General features: G+C 39.7%; 1 protein-coding gene across 2 annotated transcripts in view; it reads right to left on the bottom strand.

Annotated features, from left to right (window-relative positions):
* MAEL (maelstrom spermatogenic transposon silencer) overlaps positions 1–9,236 on the bottom strand; it is a 35,552-nt gene extending 26,316 nt beyond the window's left edge. The window contains exons 1-5 of one of the 2 annotated variants that reach the window (XM_032389438.1): positions 9,105–9,236; positions 8,741–8,833; positions 7,200–7,299; positions 5,968–6,123; positions 4,739–4,780 (exon numbers count right to left, since the gene is read on the bottom strand). In XM_032389438.1, the coding sequence (XP_032245329.1) occupies positions 4,739–4,780; positions 5,968–6,123; positions 7,200–7,299; positions 8,741–8,833; positions 9,105–9,236 (523 nt within the window). The remainder of the gene's footprint in view (positions 1–4,738; positions 4,781–5,967; positions 6,124–7,199; positions 7,300–8,740; positions 8,834–9,104) is intronic. The other variant, XM_032389439.1, reaches the window with a different exon arrangement.
* Positions 9,237–20,599: the final 11,363 nt, after the last annotated feature.

Here is a 20,599-nt window from a genome sequence, read left to right as displayed (position 1 = left end):
GCATTTACCAATTCTGGAAGAGGAGATTTAGATTCTGAGAAAATGAGTTTTCAACAAACCTAGACTTGTAAGAATTAAAAATATTACTCTAAGGGCACCTAGCTGGCTACGTCGGTGGAGCATGTGACTCAGTCTTTGGGTTGTGGGTTCAAGCCCCATGTTGGGTGTAGAGATTACTTAAAAATAAAATCTTTTAAAAAATATTACTCCAGTATTACTTGAATTTTTAGTTATATATTTAATATATACAATTGTCTTCTGGCTTCCATCGTTTATGCTATCAAGTCAATTACAAATTTCACAGATGGTCCTTTGGTGGTAATCTACCTTCCCCCTTTTTTACAGATCAACGAGAAATAGATGGGACTCTTAAAATGTCTGAACCCAATTTTGTATTATCTCAATCTCTGAAATTGGACTATCGTACTCTGAGATGGCTAGTGACAGTAGCTTTCTGCCAGAATCAATCATAAATTTTTTTTGGAGAGGAATAACAAGTTTTCCTATCTACTGTTCAGCACTCAAAAATAATCAGAAATATGAAGAGATCTGATACCGTGACTGAACATCAAGATAACCAACAGATCCATAAAGAAGATCTCTATAATAGGGTTATCAGACATAAGACATTTAGTGTTTTTTTTTTTTAAGATTTTATTTATTTATTTGACAGAGAGAGACACAGCGAGAGAGGGAACACAAGCAGGGGGAGTGGGAGAGGGAGAAGCAGGCTTCCCGCTGAGCAGGGAGCCCGATGCGGGGCTCGGACCCTGGGATCATGACCTGAGCTGAAGGCAGACGCTTAACGACTGAGCCACCCAGGTGCCCCAAGACTTTAAATGTTCAGGAAAATAAAAAAATAATTGATAATTTCAGCAAAACCATGAGGAACCAAAGGTAAATTCAAAAAACTGAAGACACATTCTCTAACCCATATTAGGACGGCAAAATAACCCTGGTAACAAAATTAGGTAAGACTAATCTCAGTCTTTAACATGATTGCACAAATCCTAAAACAAAATATGAGCAAACCAAATCCAGCAATTTCTTTAAGAGCTATGTAGTGACTATACTGCATTTACTGCTGGAATTTAAGGTTGGTTTAGCATTAGCAAATTACCAAATGAACAAAAGACACAAATCAAGTGAGACACAGAAAAACCACTCATTAAAATGTACAACTGGTATCTCTAACCAAGCTGGGAATAGAAAGGAACTTCTTAACCCTGATCAAGAGTGCATACAAAAAATGAGAGAAGAAAAAAGAAACAAAAAGCACAGCAAACAGCATACTCTAATGGTGAAACATTAGAAACCAGAGTTCCTAGCCAGCACCCTAAAACAAATTTTTAAAGTTTTAAATAAAAAATATATAGATTAGAAAAAGGTCATTTCACAGATATGACTAAGGAATTTACTAAAAACTCAAGAGTTATAGTTTAGCAATGGCTGGATACAACTAAACTACAAAAGTAAATAAAAATATAATTCTAGGAGATATCACTTATAAATAACAAAATTTTATAAGCTATAAATTTAACAAGATATTAAGATCATTATGAAAAAAATTATAAGAATTATAAGGCATTACAGATCTAAAAAAATAAGTAGACTCCTGTTCACTGATAGAATATCATGAAGCTGTCCATTTTCTCCAAAATGATCTGAAAATTTAAAGGGAATCCCAATCTAAATGTCAACAAAGCTTTTTGTAAAGCACTGATACTCTGACTCTAAATCGTATGGAAGAACAAAGGGTCAAGAATAACGATGATGTTCCAAAACAAAGTCAAGGAACTTGTCTAAGTATTAAAATATTGTGTTTAATGGTATGGGTACCAAAAACCAAGTAGACCAATAGAACAAAATAAAAGATATCAAAAAGACCCAGGCATCAACAGAAATGTGGCACTACATACTGAAGAACAAATTGCTTATTGAATAAATGATGCTGAGACAACTGATTATCCACATGGGAAAAAAATGAAAAAAATCTCTACTTCACACCATACACAAGTCAATGCCAGGTGGACTAAGAACTTGGATATGAAAAACAAAACAATAAAAACTATCATTTATGGCCTTCAGGTAAAAGAGGATTCTTAAATAAGACACTAAAACCCCTCAAAACATAAGGGAAAAGATTGATACATTTACTAAATTAAAAATAAAAACTTTTAGTCATTAAAAGACACCATAATGACAATAAAAAAATATAATGCACAAACTGAAAATAGGTATCTGCAAATTAAATCAATCTGCAATTAAGTCTGCAATTAAATCAGATACATAATGAAATTCCACAAACCAATGTAAAGGACAATCCAACAGAAAAATTGGGAAAAGATAATGTTGAGTTAAAAAAAAAAATACAGGTACAGAAAGAAGCACTCAATGTTAATTATATAAAAGTTAAAAAAAAGCAAAATTAAATACATAATTTAAATAAATATATATTCACAGGATGCCTGGGTGGCTCAGGTGGTTAGCATCCAACTCCTTTTTTTTTTTTTTTTTTAAGATTTTATTTATTTGACAGAGAGAGACAGCAAGAGAGGGAACACAAGCAGTGGGAGTGGGAGAGGGAGAAGCAGGCTTCCCGCGGAGGAGGGAGCCCCATGCAGGGCTTGATCCCAGGACCCTGGGATCATGACCTGAGCTGAAGGCAGATGCTTAACGACTGAGCCACCCAGGCGCCCCGAGTGTCCAACTCGTGATTTCAGCTCATGTCATGATCTCAGGGTCGTGGGTTTGAACCCCAAGTGGGGCATGAGCATGGAGCCTGCTTAAGATTCTCTCCCTCCCTCTCCCTCTGCCCCTCCCCTCCATCCCCCAACCCCCGCTCATGCATACTCTCAAAAAAAAAAAAATGTACTCACAATAAAACTATTCAGAAAAGAAAGGAAATGATTAGCACAAAATTCCAAATAGTGTCTCTCTTATAAAGAGGGAGGGGGATGCAATCAAGGAGAGATATAATGACCTTCAATGATAGCACACTGCCCTTATTTCTTCTGCTGACTGGGGAATGCACTGCTGTTCATGAATATTCTTTATACCTTAAGTCAATGTTACATTCTTTGTGTATGAAGATTTTAAAAGCTAATAGACCTTTTGTATAGGAAGCTGAAAGCAGTTCTCAAAGCTTTGCTTGTTTTAAAGCAAAACTTCTCCCAAGAAAATTAAGCAGTAAAATGGACAGAATCAGAGCTCCACTGGTTAAAGTGGGGGAGAATGAGAAGGACCAAAGACCTCCTACCCCCACAAACTCATACAGAACCTGAAATACCCTTTCCAAGAAAAACATGGCAATGAGGATGAGGAAATCAATAGATTCCATATCAATACCTCTTCCAAACTTGAAATTCTTTGATTCTAATGTGCTAAACCATCATGCCCATCCATGAAGTATTCACTTGATCTCTCTTCACTTTCACTTAGCACAGGAGCATTTGAAAGATCTACATGCACATTCCTTAGCTCCTACTCACTCTGCATCCACACATAAATTTGCTTCAGTGTATTCCTCTATGAACCATGATCTTTTCCTAAGCATCAGGTTGATTACACCAGCATAAGCATTTTTAGTTATGTCAACATAGCCATCACTCTAATACAGTCATTTATGTATCTTCTTTAACCGGCACACTTCCCAGGGTTACCAAATTGGCAATTTAAGACCTGTCTAAATTGGTGAACTCCAAAGCAGCTCACCAATGAGCTTTCCTGAATGGTGTTCAATTTTAATTAGTTTGAAAAATAAATTAAGAAAACATTCCTAGAGTCTTTAATAGGTTTCTCTTAATCTGGTTAACTTGAAAATGTTGTAAAAAGAAGCCTTAAAAACTTTTTAAAAATCAAGTATTTATCAGAACCAAAATAATGAACAGTAAGGCCAGTGGCCTGCTCGCAAACAGCAGGGATTCCAATGCACTCAACCAATGAAAAAACCAGAAACAGCTGAAGTAAAAATGAAGTTAATCACCAGCTAAGTTTCTATTTTTGTCTTACCACCACCTATTTAGTTAATAACTTCAGATGATGTAACACGTGGGGAGATTAGCTAGGATCACACTTCAAAATCTACAACAGAATTCCTCTTCTGTATTATAAATGTTTTTCATTCAAAGCTATAAAAGGACCAACTAAAAAAATTTGCCCCTACTTTGTTCCACAGTCTACTGCCCTGATCCCAGGCAAACAAAAAAAGTCTAGTACATATTTTTCACTAAGACTGGAAAAAACTCAAAGGACATAACCAAAAGGGACTCTAAAATATTCTTTTCATTTATAAAGAACAGCATTATAAATATAACAAAATAGCTGCTTGTTATGGCAGATTTGAAAAACTTATTTCTAATTTCAAACACTTCTATAGGCTAGTTGTCTACATTTTTAAGTAAAAAAAAAAAGACACTTTTGAATGTAAATTAAAAATAAAACTATTATCATGATTTTCATTCTAATCACAGAGGAAACTGGTTAAACCCTAGTTCGTAGAAGAGTTTTTAGTTCAGAGTTTAGGTATACAGTCATATCCTTTGGTATCCCCCAAGTCTATTTAATTTTAAATTTTTTAAGGATCACATACACCACCTACCATTTCTATGAAGATTCTCCAACAATAACGTTATTCTTCCCCCAACTTATGTTTTATGTGTCCATGTAAAGCAGGAAGTCTTAACCAGGTACATACACACTCAATGCCTATTATTCTATCCCATTCCCTTATACTTACTTGCAGCCTGACAATGAAACCGAAATCCTCGTGGAATTTCACCTGTAATACAAAATATTTTGTTGAGAGCAGCTCTCTGGTTTTGCTAGAGCCATATGCCATAGGATGACCGAGTCATAACATAGGTAGGTAATGGCTATTGCTATGTGAAAATACAAAAAAATTAAACTTTCATAGAGGTTTATTTTTTTTTAAACCAAAGGAATGATGACTATTAAAGAATTTTGGTATATTGTCTAAACTACTTTAAAAAGGAAGTTACTCCTTACAGAAAAGAAATTAGTAAAGAAAACTTGCTTAAGGAGTCTTAGCTAGGGGTCCATGAGGCCCTTAACATAGGGCCTCATGTACGTAGATCTCAAAAAAAAAAAAAAAAAGTCCCCAAATTCAATCTTTTTATAATGTTTTACAACTGTATGAAGAAAAGTAGTTATTTAATTTATCCTAAGCAGCAGCTCTCATAAGTGTGAGTAGGATGATTAGTTTCTGTCATCGAAACACCGGAAAAAGCGCTGGCTTATTCTAATGAATTTTAAAGCAACTGACAAAACTAAAGATGAAATTCTTCTTTCCCCAACCTCTACCCCTTCACTCTTCTCCCTATATATTTCTCCTACCTGCCTTTAAAGGTATACTGGTCCTTTAACTATCCTCTTGGGAACCTAATGGAATCCTAGGTCTTCATCACTACTTGGTTTGCTGGGTGAAACAGCCAGAAGAGCTCCTGAGAACATCCGAGAGACTATTACGTATCAGGCTATCTTCACACCTTCTCTCGTACTCCTTAGAGCAGCCAACGATACGTATTAGTCCCACTTTACAGATAAGCTAGTAAGTTCAGAAAGGTTAGGAACTTTGCTCAAAGTTATAAAACAACAGCAGGTTAAAATCTAGTGATCTCCAAGGTGAAGGATGGGTTGAAGAAATAAAAGAGCAAAGGCATAAAAAGCTTTTAGAAAATTCCAAGATGTAAGGCCACAGGTAAGCAAACAACAGGCTATTTTTCAGTCATACTATCAACCCAACTCTAATACTTTCTTGAGATTAAAAGCTTAAACTAAAAAACTCTGTGTAAACACCTAGTTCTTAACAATTTTTCAACCAATTATGATGAAGTCTTACTACACTTTAAGAACTATACATCAGCCCTTAAGAAAACAAATCCTGTTGAATAAAGTCAAGATAAAATGAATACTGTTTAAGATCTAGCATCTACTCACTCTACTTACCAGGATTTATAAAACTGTGGAAATCTGCCATAATACCTTCTTGGAGAGAATATTTAACACAGCCTATTTCACAAGGGAGGAAGCGCTGTTCACAATGAGGAGGTAGCTCACCATGGCTAAAAATGTTCAAAAAATAAAAAATGCCTCCAAGGAGAGCTAAAAAAATAAATAAAAAGAAAAAAAAGTAAGACAACACAAACAGTTGAGAGTTGAATCCTCTACAAAAGCAAAAGTTTTAGAACCATTTTCCTTGTGTTCCCATAATCCTAAGAGCTGGAAAAGAGAAAACTAATCATCTGTACCAGATAAATGAATCAAAATTTTTATAATTACACTTATCAAGAATTACAGTGGTAACCACTCTGCATGAAGCAACGAAATTATTCAAACTTGCAGCCAGCTCTACATAATTTAGCTAAACATAAGCCCCAAATTTTAGGAATGACTTAAGAAAAGCTGTGACCCATATTCAACAAATACAAGAGGTTTGGGAAATAAAGCCAAGTAGAATCAGTATAGAAAAACTCTGATATAAACTATGGACAATTTAGTTCACCCTTCACTTTTTACCAATATACATAAGAACACCAATAAGTTCTCTAAAGAAAGAAATATGAGAATGTGTGAAGCGTCTTATTTAACAGGATTGGCCACATTTAAGAGTGTTAAAAGTTGGGACACCTGAGTGGCTCAGTTGGTTAAGCAGGGAGCCTGCTTCTCCCTCTCCCTCTGCCTGCCATTTCCCCTGCTTGTGCTCCCTTTCTCTGACAAATAAAATCTTAAAAAAAAAAAAAAAAAAAAAGACTGTTAAAAGTTTATTAATCTTCAACAAAGTCAGAACACAAAACAGCCAGAAGGAATAACAAGGATTCTTATTAGCTAAGTTCTTTTCTAGGCTAGCTCAGTAATTCAACCTCTTTATAATTTAAATGTATTTAAGGGTCTAGCTATACACACTTAAATTTAAAAAGTATATTTAGTAACATATAAAGTGGTTATTAACCAAGAGACCAGATTTTTGTATAAAACAAAACAATCTCTCCACTGTTATTTCAACAAATGCAAATTACCCGATCTTTTACAACTTTAGCATCACCATATTTGAACACTTGTAGTCGATTATTCTGCAATGCAGGATCAAAATGAACAGAACACATAATTACTGATCAATATATCATTGTGTTTTGCGCACCCACACTTATCTAAGCGTTTTGCTTTTAGGATTACTCTACCTTGATCACTTTTTAGAGACAAATTTGACATATCCGGGGGTGAAACATTCTGCCTTGGTACAAGCATGCCTGGCCACCTCAGTGGGGTGGAAACAGGTTTCTAAAGAGGAAGAAAATAATTGATCACATACTCAAACTCTTACTGGGCACTTTATACAAATACTTAAATTCAGCAAAATAACTGAAAAACAGTTCACAGATTACTTCAGTAACCTCTGTAGGCCAATGAGCCCAATGAGTAAATAAGCATGTATTTGTCAGTGACACCAACTCCCAAAGGCAGACAAGGGCAACATCTATAAATATTCTGAATCAAAAGGTGAGTGGTAAATGACCAATTCAACAACCATTTGCCCACTACTGATAATCTAAATTAATCCCCCAGTGGCCAAAAGAACATCATTCGACAAAGTAATTTGTTTTTCACTTAAAGTAAAAACCCAATCATGCTGACTTCAAGACTCAATGAGGTACATATACAGCAATGGCTTACATTTTGAGGGAAAAGGTCTTATAAGAAATTATAGTTAAAAAAAAAAAAAAAACAAACCAAGGTTCTCCTGTATAACTAAGTACCAATTCAACTGATTAGAGCTTCTATTCAAACATACATCCACAAAATAAAAATCTCTCAAACCTAAAGCAAGCAAAGCTCTCTTGAATTTCAATCCAATGTTGACAGTTTAAAGTAAGAATGGAATTTTATTATGTAAGAATGGAAAGAACAGGGGCGCCTGGGTGGCTCAGTCATTAAGCGTCTGCCTTCGGCTCAGATCATGATCCCAGGGTCCTGGGATCGAGCCCCACTTCGGGCTCCCTGCTCTGCAGGAAGCTGCTTCTTCCTCTCCCACTCCCCCTGCTTGTGTTCTCTCTCTCGCTGTGTCTCTGTCTGTCAAATAAATAAAATCTTTTAAAAAAAATGGAAAGAACACGGAGGGGGAAAAGTCCACAATTACACTGAATTTTCCTGATACAAATCAACAAGAAAATTTTTATTTCGTACTTTACCATTCTATTACACATAAATGTACCCAAATCAACTTTATTCAACTCTTACCTATAAGGCACACTAACATTCACCAACATGTGCAAGTTTTGTTATTTTAATATTTTAAACACAACAGCGTGCCTGGTTTCAGGTGTAATTTAAAAAGAGAGAATGGTCCAAGCTACTTTTAAACATTAAAAAAAGGGGGGGTCTTTAATCATAAAGGGGTTGAAAGGAACCCTTAGAGATCATCTACTACAAACCTTAAAACCCAACACTCTCATCACTGATCAGGGTTTATTGGTGGCAGGTTTCCTAACAGGGATTCCCCCAGCCTTTCAACACCAAATAACAACATGTGCCCCAGTTAGGAAACCTGTCAGCTTTTTAACAGGCATTCTGACACCAGGGGGAAAAAAAACAAAAATTCTTCTTTGCGCTAAACTGAATCACCCACTAGTCCACCCTTGGCATTCACCCACTCACTCATCCAGCATTTAGTGAACATGCCTATGTGCCAGGCGGGTAGCGGCTCTTCTCAGGCTAACTTTACCTGCTTCTCTGAAGGCCCAGCGTCCTTTCCCTGGGCCGCTCTCCACTCTCGAGCCATTTCTGCATATTTCTCCTTTTCTTCCTCCCTCAAAAGCTTGGGGACATTTAAAGGGGTTGAGAAAGGAGAGAAACAGCAATGAGGACCGAGCGCCCTAGGCCCCAGAGGCAGAAGCCCAGACATTACAAGTGGTTCCTGCGTTGGTTTGCCCTAAGGCGGGAACGGAGGGCTTCCTTCCCCTCCAGCAGGGACCAAGGGGTCACTGGCCTCCTTGAGGCCTCTTTCCTTGTCGCCTCGTCCTCCCACTTGCCCAACTGCCTAGTCCGCCCCCCTGGGCCCCCCTGCCCCCCACTCCCTCCAGTCTTACCGCCCAGTCAGCAGAGCAGTAGGGGATGGCATCAGCTACGCGAGCCACAGGCAGCCCTCGCCTCCGTAGTTCGGGGATCTTCTCCTGCACAAAGAAATAGTAGGCATTACGGCTGGCCCTGCGGTTTGGCATGGCGAGCGAGGCCAGGATCCGACGACGTGTGCCAGACACACCACAAGCCGCCGGCGCCCTCGCCGGGCTCACGCCCTTAGTAACCGAGGCAGGCGCCTGCGCGCGAAGGCCTGCAGCTCTCGACCAATCAGGGCGCTGTGCGCAGCCGCACTGGCCTCACTGGGAGAAAAACAGTCTGAGACTGACTCGTGGGGCAGTGGGGGTGGGGTGGAGGGGGAGCTTGGTCACAGGTGCAGTGCATTCTGATTGGCTGGGTTGAGGCGTTGGCGGGGGTGCTGTCGCGTGGAAGGTTTGGCGCAATTCCTGTACATTATTGCGTAATATGTGTCAAAGCCGGTAGAGGAAAAGAGGACTAGTGAGTGGTTCAAGTTCTTTCATGTTTTGTAACTGTAAAAGGCCAACTCTGTGCCAAGCGTCGTGAAAGGTGTTGGCTGGGGGACAGAGTGAGGAGCACGACAAACAAGATCTTTTCCTTCCAGAAGTTCTCAGTACAGTGGGGAGAGTTTGAGGGGAAGATGACAAAACAAGTGCATCAGCCAGTATGGGTTTTTCTTTTTTTTGGTTATTGCTTTTTTGTTTTTCCCCCATTCTTAAGTTAAACTTGTTATAATTGCAAAGAATATGTTTTTTTAAAAAGCAAATTCTAAGTGTTAGGAAGAAAATGTACAATAAGAAGCTAGATTTAAAATAATGTCCTTGAATAAAATTTTATAGATCTCCTCATAAAGGTGGTGTCATTTTTTTTGTTAGTTTTATTCCTGGTATATATTTGGAGCTACTGTGAAAGCTTTTGTTTCCATTGCATCTTCTTTTTTTTTTTATTCTTTAAGTTCAATTTAGTTAACATATACTATATTATTAGTAGAATTTAGTGATTCATCAGTTGCATATAACACCCAGTGCTCATTACATCAAGTACCTTCCTTAATGCCCATCACCCAATTATCCCTTGTCCCCACCCCTGTCCCCTCCAGCAACCCTCAATTTATTTCCTAGAGTTCAGCTTCTCTTATGGTTTGCCTCCCTCTCTATTTTCATCTTATTTTATTTTTCCTTTCCTTCCCCTATGTTCTTCTGTTTTGTTTCTTAAATTCCACATGAGTGAAATCATATGGTATTTGTCTTTCCCTGACTGACTTATTTCACTTGGCATAATATCCTCTAGTTCCATCTACATCATTGCAAATGGCAAGATTTCATTCTTTCTGATGGTTGAGTAATATTCCATTCTATATATACACCACATCTTCTTTATCCATTCATCTGTTGATGGACATCTGGGCTTTTTCCATAGTTTGGCTATTGTGGACATTGCTGCTGTAAGCATTGTGGTGCATGTGCCCCTTCAAATCACTATGACTGAATGGGTCAACCAGGAAATTAAGAATTTAAAAAGTACACAGAAGCAAATGAAAATGAAAACACGACAGTTCAGAATGTTTGGGATGCACCAAAGCTGGTCCTAAGAGAGAAGTATATTACAATACAGGCCTTTCTCAAGAAACAGGGAAGTTTTTTTTTTTTTTTTTAAGATTTTATTTATTTGACACAGAGAGAGACAGCCAGAGGGGGAACACAAGTGGGGGGAGTGGGAGAGATGGAGAAGCAGGCTTCCCGCAGAGCAGGGAGCCCAATGCAGGGCTGGATCCCAGGACTCTGGGATCATGACCTGAGCTGAAGGCAGATGCTTAACGACTGAGCCACCCAGGCACCCCATGAGACAGGAAAAGTCTTAAATATACAACCTAATATTACATCTAAAGGAGCTGGAAAAGGAACAGTAACTAAAGCCTAAATCCAGTAGGAGAAGAGAAATAATAAAGATTAGAGCAGAAATCAATGATATAGAAATTAAAAAAAAAAAAAAAAGAACAGACCAACAAAACTAGGAGCTGGTTCTTTGAAAGAATTAATAAAATCAATAAATCCCTAGGCAGACTTATCAAAAAGAAAAGAGAAAGGACCCAAATTAACAAAATCATGACTGAAAGAAGAGAGCTCACAACCAACACCAAGGAAATACAATTTTAAGAACATATGAGCAACTATATGCCAACAAATTAGACAATTTGGAAGAAATGGATGCATTCCTGGAAACTTATAAACTACCAAAACTGAACTAGGAAGAAACAGAAAACCTGAACAGACCCATAACCAGCAAAGAAGTTGAAGCAGTAATAAAAAATCTCCCAACAAACAGGAGTCCAGGGCCAGATGGCTTCCCAGGGGAATTCTACCAAATATTTAAAGAAGAAATAATACCTATTCTTCTGAAGCTGTTTCCAAAAATAGAAATGGAAGGAAAACTTTCAAACTCATTTTATGAGGTCAGCATTACCTTGATCCCAAAACCAGACAAAGGCCCTACCAAAAAGGACATTTACAGAGCATGGATGCAAAAATTCTCAACAAGATACTAGTCAATAGGATCCAACAATATGTTAAAAGGATTATTCACCACGACCAAGTGGGATGTATTCCTGGGCTGCAAGCATGGTTCAACATCTGCAAATCAATCAACATGATACACTACATTAATAAAAGAAAGGACAAGAACTATAATATCCTCTCAATAGATGCAGAAAAAAGCATTTGACAAAATACAGCATCCTTTCTAGATTAGAAGTCTCCACAGTGTAGGGATAGAGGGAACATACCTCAATATCATAAAAGCCATATATGAAAAGCCCACAGTGCATTTCATTCTCAATAGGGAAAAACTGAGAGCTTTTCTCCCAAGGTCAGGAACACAACAGGGATGTCCATTCTCACCATGGTTGTTCAACATAGTACTAGAAGTCCTAGCCTCAGCAATCAGACAACAACAACAACAAAAAATAAAAGGCATCCAAATTGGCAAAGCAGTAGTTACAATAACTCTTAATGTCCTTGTCTGTTCAGTCCATCGTCTGTGTCATTTCTGGGTCTGGTTCTACTGATTGATTTTTCTCCTTATTGCTTCTTTGCAAGCGTGGTAATATTTGATTTGTTGACAATTGTAAATTTTATCTTTTTGAATGCTGCATATTTTTGTCTTCTTATAAATATTCTTGTGCTTTTTCTGGGACAGAGTTATGTTATTTGGAAACAGTTGGAGTATAGTTTTTCCTCCTTTTGAGGCTTGCTTTTATGCTTTGTTATTTGGTATCGGAGCAAACTTTAGGGCTAATTTTCTCCTCCGTTGATATAATACCCTTAGTACTCTGCCTGACAACCCATGAATTTGGAAGTTTTTCCATTTTGGCTGATGGAATCACAAACTATTTCTAGCCCTGTGTGAATTTCAAGGATTGTTCCTTCTAATCCTTTCAGGTTGTTCTTTCTCTGGCACTGTGTAGTTTCCTCCCACACATGCACAGAGCAATATTCAGCTGGAGCTTCAAGGGAGATCCTTAGCAGATTTCCAGAGCTCTTTCTTTGTACTGTTCTCTCTTTTCTGGTACTCTGCCCTGCAAACTCTAGTCACTGTGACCTACCTAGACACCAACTCCATCTCCTCAACCCAGGGAGACCACAGGGCTCTGCCTAGGTTACCCCTCTTGCTGCATTCTGGATACTCTCTCCAGGCAGCAACCTGGGGCCATCAGATGGCTCACCTTGTTTGTTTCTGTTCTTGCAGGGATTACTCACCTCTGCTCCTCAATGTCCAGTGTCTGAAAACATTGTTTTATATATTTGATCGAATTTTTAGTTGTTTAAGATGTTGGATAAAGTGATTCCCTGTTATTCTACCTTGGCCAAGATTGCTTTACCTTATTTTGATATTTTATTTTTTATTATTTTTTAAAGATTTTATTTATTTATTTGACAGAGAGAGAGAGACAAAGCGAGAGCAGGACCACAAGCAGGGGGAGTGGGAGAGGGAGAAGCAGGCTTCCCGCCAAGCAGGGAGCCTGATGTGGGGCTTGATCCCAGTACCCTGGGATCATGACCTGAGCTGAAGGCAGATGCTTAATGACTGAGCCACCCAGGCGCCCCTTATTTTGACATTTTAAAACAATATGTAGATTTAACTGCTAAATTTTTAGATATGTAATCAGGACAAATCTCTCTGAAGAGACACCATTTAAAACAAGAAAGGATACTAAAGAATAGAGCTAATCATGTGAAGAATCAAAAAAAAAAAAAAAGCATTCTAGATGGAGGGAACAGCATGTGTGAGGGTCTCAGACAATAAATAGTTTGGTGTATCATCAGAATAGACAGAAGATTGGTTGATGTTACAGTTGTGTGTCCACTCAGGTGGAGAAGGTGCATGCTGAGGATGGAGTGATCAGCAGGAATTTGGACATGGCACTGTCCAGGGTTCAAGTATTACTAAGTATGTGGGTGGTCATTGAAAGATTTTTTTAAAAGTGTCATGATATGGTTTACAGCTGAAGAAGATCAGTCTTTTTACTATTTGGAGAATAGGTTCAAAGAGGCAAGAATGGGCATGGGGTGACTAATTAGGAGGTCCGTTCAGAAGTCCATGTGAGAGGTGATGGTGACCTACAACAGAAAAGAAACAGGAGAAATGAAGGGGAGAGAATGGTTTCAAATTGTGCTTTGGGGAAAAAAGAACTAACTGATGGATTGGGTGTAGAAGTGAGAGAAGGGGAGGAATTCTAGAGTTTTGGCTTAAGTAACCCAGTGGCAAGTCATGTCTTTTTCTAAAATAGCAAGAGCTGGGGGAGGGAGGACAGTGCTGGTACCAAAGAGGGTCCAATGCTCCTCATAATTTCTATTACCTGCTCCTTTCCTTCTTTGATACAACTGATTTTTTTTTCAATCTTACCTAAGCAAAGTCCTATGTAAATGGATCAGTTTTTCCCTCTTTCCACCCAGATTGATTTTCTTACTCAGAAATTCTGGAGAGTGGTAGGTTTTGGTTGGGATGTGGATGGCAGGGGGATCAAGAATTTAGTTACGGATGTGTTAATTTTGAAATGCCTCTTATACATTCAAGTGGAGATGTCAAGTAGGCAGTTGGTTGTCTATGCCTGGTGTTCTGGGCTAGAGACAGAATTTGGAAGCAATTTGGGCATAAGGATGGTATTTAAATTCATAGAAATGGATTAGATCACCTAGGCTGAGGGTGAAGAGAGGAAAAAAGTTTCTAGGATGGAGTCCTGAAGAACACCAGCATTTAGAAGTCAGAAGAGGAAAACCCAGCAAAGATGACTAAAGAGGAATGTCTGAAGAAGCAAGGAGAAAACCAGAGAAACCAAGACAAGAGAATATTTACAAGAGGAAGTGCTTCATTTATTCAATAAGTACATATGGAAAGTCTGTGGAATACCAAGCTCAGTTTTAGGGTCAAGAACACATTAAACATTACAAAGCTTATAGTGAGGAATGCAGACAATAAAGAAACAAACAATTATGTATATAATAAGATGTCTGAACATATTATTGGACAATCAGTCCAATGAAGAAAAATAATGCAGGATAAGGGAATAGGGACTGATTGAATGTGCAATTTAGGGTGGTCAAAAAAGACCCTATTTGAGGAAATGAAATTTAAGCAAATAGTGGGAGGAAGTGAGGAAGCAAACCATGAAGATGTCAGGCAAAGAGCATTCCAAGCAGAGGGAATAGCAAGTGCAAAGACCCCAAGGTGGGCACATGTCAAGTATGAGTGAGGAACAGCAAAGCAAGGCTGTGGTTGCAGTTAAGCAAGCAAGTAGGAAAATAGAGATGGATATTGGAGAGGGAGTTTGGGCCGAACCATGCAGGGCTTACAAGGCCATCGTAAGAACCTTAGATTTCACTTAAATGGGTAAGAAGCCATTGGAGGCTTGGAGGACATCTACTATTTTTTTTAAATATGAAGTATGAAGTGATTTTCAACTAAGTGAGTGTTATGAAACCACCAAGGACACATGGCATTTTAGGAAAATATTTTTCCTAATGCTAGTTTTTTTCTGATGTTAGTTTAAGTTAAGGCCCTGACCTTGTTCAGTGTGCATCCTGTGCTGATGATAATAGTAATCGTAGTTAATATTCACTGAAAGTTACTGTGTCAGACTCTTTGCTAAGCACTGCACAAAAGCCATCTCCTTTCTCCTCCTTACAACAATCTTGTGAAACAGATTATAAAATCATCCCCATTTTGCAGAACAGGAAATTGAGGCTTAGAGTAAGTAGAGTCCCCAGCCCACACAGCCCGTGAGTGCCTCTGACCTCTATGAGATTCCTGCTTCTTTAGCACCCTTATTCCAAGCCGTTCATTATCGATACTCAAGGATATTTATTACATAATGCTTTGCCAAAGCAAAAGGAGGAATTTCCAAGTTCCTCATCATCTCTAGATGTTGCCCAAATGCACAACCATACTCTTGAGTAACTCCGCCTGAAGCCTAGTTGATTCCTCTGCTTTCCCAGTCAGGTCATGCAGATTCTACCTTGTGTCTCCCTGCAATGTCTCTCCCACTTACTGTTTGCTTCCCATTTCTGCTACCCTGTAGCCTAGTTTTGGTGCTCGTTCCTTTTTGGGCTCTCGTAACGAGCTCTCACATGGAAGAGGCTGTCTCTCTTCCCATCAATCCATCCTACACCCTGTGGCCAGAATAACTTGGCTGAAACACAGATCTAATCTTACTCTTCCCTGAGAAATCCTTGTGTGGTCCGTAGCCTGTGGAATTAAGTTCAGACCTGGTAGCCTGGCTCCCCTTGGTCTGCCTTCAGCCTCCCTTTCTGGCCCTGTTGCTGACTCTGCCCTTTGTGAAGCCATGTTCCAGGCGGCAGACCCCACTCTGCTCTGTGCCTGTGGCTTGTATCTGAACTACCTCCTGTTGCATTTCTGCTTTTAGAAGTTCTGTCCAGATCATGTTTAAGGTTTAGCTCAGGGATTACCTTTTCTTGAAGAGATCTCTGACCAGCACTCCTAGTGAGTAACTGACCTCTCTCCCTTTGCTCACCACCATCCCTGGCGTTTGTCCTAATATAGGTCCTGTCACACCCAGTTAAAGACCATACGTCTGTCTCTTCCCCACCCCAATACACACACATTGCTACATCTCAACTGTGAACTTTTTGACATAAGGGTCTGTGACTCATTCATCTTTAAATTCCTTTCATCTTAACTCTCCAGACAGCATGGTATCTAGAATATAGTAGGCACTCAATAAATGTGTATGGACTAAATGAATGAATTCAGGGAAGAGAGAAGAAAAGATGAGGAAAAGAGAAGAAGACCCTAAAACAGTTTGTAATTAATTAGACAAAAATCCACATGGCTCATCTCTGTGTCTAAGGCACCCATTCAGAATTGGGGTGGGAATATGAAATTAACAACTCTATGAGAGAGCCTCAGGGCACAATGCCAACACGAAGGTCAAGGCTGCTGTTTTTTAACACTAGCTTTTGAGAGCCCACAAATGACCCCTCTTTTGTTTGAGCTGTTTCCTTTTATGCTCAGTGTTCTGCCTCTCTCATTCTAGCTCCCTTCCTTGCCTGTTTTCTGGGGGTGAGGTCATCAGATAGACATACTTGTTCTGGCTCACTTCTCTCTCTTAGGTCCCATCTTTGACCTGTGCCAGGGAAGAAGGCCTCTAGGAGAATGCTTAGGGCTGAGAAGCAATCCTCTGGCTTAATCATCAAGACTCACTGCCCAAGGCCTTGATAAAATACAGGAAGACAGGCCCTCCTTCATCTTTCCCCCTTTGGGCTAAAGGATACTGCTCCATCACTGAAATCTGCTCTGCTGCAGATTTTTGGGGGCAGTTAATGTTGTTCAGGTCTCCAAAGGACACTAATATTGAAACAAAAAGAAACAAAAGGGAGCGCCTGGGTGGTGAAGTTGGTTGAGTCCAATTCTTAGTTTTGGCTCAGGTGGTGATCTTGGGGTCCTGGGATCGGCCCCGAGTTGGGCTGTATGCCCAGCATGGAGTTTGTTTAAAAAGACTCTCTCTCCCTCTCCCTCTCCCCCCTACCTCCTCCGCATGCGCGCTCTCTCTCTCTCTCAAATAAATAAATAAATCTTAAAAACAAAAACAAAAAAAAGAAACAAAAGCAAAAATCAGAGAAAGGGCTCATGAAAGAGAAGCAAGCTTACTTCATCTTTGGCTCTGTAACTCACAAAGAAATTATAGTTGAATTCTCAGTCAGTAAGGGCTCCCAGGGCCTCAATTACTCATAATTAACTTGATTAACTGCTTAGGATTGAGACAGAATTAGAGCAGGTGTACATTTGGGGGCTTTGTATCTGGCCAAAGATACAGTCCTGACAAAAACATCTGTCACTTCTTTCTGCCTCTCTCCTTCCTCCGGGGATGTCCCAGAAACTGAGTAGATTGTGGCACAGTTGTATCTTGTGTCCAGCAACTTTCTCTACGTTGTATAAATATTAGAGGATCTAGAAAATTATGCAGAAGATATAAATGAATAACAATCCTACCCAGAGATAACCATTCTTAGTCTTTTGTTGTTTCCATCTTTTAAGTGCATTTCCCATATTGGGACCATGCTGTAATACAATTTTATGTTCTGCTCCTTTTTCTGTGAATTGTCCTTAGAAATTGTCCTCTGCAGGGAAATTGTCATTAGAAAGTGGAGGCTGCCCACTGTTGGTGAAGTCTGGCCTCCGGCTGGGGCAGGCAGACACCACCTAATTCAGCACCCTACACCCCTGTCCTTAGCTTTGAAGCGTGAGACAGCAGGCTTTTGGGTTAAATCTGCTTCAAGTACATGGAATTTTCAGCACATTTTCCCAATCTTTTACTTATTATATACTTACCACTGTTCTTGGCAGTACAGCTTTTTAAAAATTTTGGCATCATGCACCCTGCATTTGCATTTCCTTTCTTTAAAGCATTTTCTTAATGAAACAATTTATTCCTCAATATGAAAGGACTTCCAGATTGAAAATGTTTCTAGTTTCCAGTATAGGGCACCTAGAATCTCTGATTTTTTTTTTCAGTTCCTTGCTTCAATTTTGATTTTTTTTAAAACTTATAATTCATCGAAGGTGGTTTTGAAGATATGGGAGATGGGGAAGGTAACAAACCTAAAAGGTAGCACAAGGGAAGGAAAGCTGAACAAAACTTAGGTAAGAAACACGGTATCTATTTTAAAGTCACAGCTCATAGATTCTTCCTGGAGGTCAAGACTGGAGAGGAGAAGTAGAAATGTGATGTTATCTGTGTGCTTTAAAAAGACCTATGTTAAGCAGAATTCATGTACATGCATGCCTGTGTGCCTGCAATGAAATCATGTTTTAAAGAGGATTCAGCCGCATTATATTTATAACCATGGGGTTGCTACCAGCTACCAGCATGTCTCCTTGCGGTGGTTCACTTCTCTTCATGTCCTAATTCTGTTCTAAAGTGTTCGGCTTTGATGAAGCAGTCAGCTAGTCCACTCCCCCTGCATCCCTGTGACACAAAATTCTCGCTATGGCTTTCTTCGAGTCCTGCTCTGGTCCCATCCAGGCCTACGTTCTGACGTGTTTGTCTCTGGTTGCAGCACAGAGTTTGAAGTATTGGGGATTCAGACCCTGCCAGGGCTGTGAAAAGCTCATCTCTCCCGGAGGATCTGTCCTATCTGGCCAGAAGAAATGGATAACTGGAGCATCACCAGATCTGAATCTGAGGCTCATTTGCAAGCAGCCACTCAATAGCTCCCCAGGGAAACAATAAAAGTAATTATGTAGTACCTCTTAAACCCTAGAGTGCTTCAGAAGTGCTGGAGGAAGGCAGTTAAGATGCAGATTTTCAGGCCCCACCCAGAGTTCCTGATCTTGGTTTTTACAAGAGCCAGGGAATCTGCATTTTAAGCAAACACTTTAATGTGATTCTGAGGCTGAAAGTTCAAAAACCACACTTGGAGGAACACCAGGATTCTGATGTCCTCCCCCTCTACCATCAACAATACAGTAAAATAATACCATTGTTCTGCCTTTTTTCTACTGCCATCCCCTAGGCTGCGTGTTTTGAATCCTTAGGTGTACCTTCAAAGTTTCTTAACCTTCCATCAGCTTGGTAATAACGGTGCATTTGGGAGGGGCACACACTGTGATTTAATCCGGTTTGGCACCTCCTTAGAGATGGCTGGGAGCCCCAGCCATCGAGGAAGATGCAGGCTAGACCAATTGTTCCTCTCCAGCTGGAAGGTAGACATGCAGAGTGATACACAGAAAACAAATTCCCAGGTTGGTGGACAAGGCCCCGGTGTTCTATGACTCACTCTAGCACAAGCTCCTCCCCCAGTCTCCTGCAACCCTGTTGACATGCACACAGGTGCATACTTAGAGCACACATTCGAGGCTCACTTCTTCGGTGGGCACTCACTTTCCACTTCCAGTGCCCATGCATGTAGGTTCTCTTTGCTCAGTCCATCTCCCGTTTCCAATTTCTCAACTCTTAAAAGTTGTCCAAGTTTTGCATAAAACACTATTGTTCTATATGCTTAGACCCTAAACATGGCCCATACTTTTGGGCATTGTGTGCACCTGCCCATGCACACACAGTCACACACATGCACACAATAAATGGCAGAGCATAATACAAATACATCTTCATACCAACTTTCCGGTCTAGGCGTCCCTTTTATGGCGTAAAGGGCATATGCGTTGGAGTCAAAAGACCTCAGTTCAAATCTTATCTCTGCCATTTACTAGCTACCTAATCTTAGAGAAGTTAATTACATTCTTTGGGCCTGAGCTTCCGCATTAAGGTTAAATGAGAAAGCTTGTAAAACACCTAGGACTGTGCTGAGAACCTAATAGGGAATGTTAGGTACCTCCTTTACTCTTATTTTCTATTTTTCTTTTCTTTTCTTTTTTCTTTATGAAAGGAAATAGTCCTCCAAATCTCTCTCACATAGCATATTAGTGAGGGTTCTTAACTGCAAGTGTCAGAAATCATCTCTGGCCAAAATACACAGAGAGGGAATTTATGAAAGGATATTGGGTGGCTCACAGAAATGCCAGGAAGGCTGAAGAGCCAGGTGCAGAAAAATGGGCTGGAACCCAGAGAGATCTGCACATGCAAGACCACAGCCAAAATCGCACCTCAGAGCAAGTTGGTGGCTTGACCTCTGTCATAGCTGCTTCTGAACACTGGGTGCTCCCGCCCCCTTGGGGCCGAAACCTGATTCTCTGCTGTCTCTGCTTCTTTTTTTATTGTTATGTTAATCACCATACATTACATCATTAGTTTTTGATGTAGTGTTCCAGGATTCATTGTTTGTGCATAACACCCAGTGCTCCATGTAGAACGTGCGCTCTTTAATACCCATCACCAGGCTAACCTATCCTCCCACCCCCCTCCCCTCTAGAACCCTCAGTTTGTTTTTCAGAGTCCATCGTCTCTCATGGTTCGTCTCTGCCTCCGATTTCCCCCCTTCATTCTTCCCCTCCTGCTATCTTCTTCTTTTTTTTT

This window comes from Phoca vitulina, unplaced genomic scaffold (genome assembly GCF_004348235.1).
Source record: "Phoca vitulina isolate PV1807 unplaced genomic scaffold, GSC_HSeal_1.0 scaffold54, whole genome shotgun sequence".
NCBI lineage: Eukaryota > Metazoa > Chordata > Mammalia > Carnivora > Phocidae > Phoca > Phoca vitulina.
This window is presented reverse-complemented; position numbering and strand designations above follow the sequence as displayed.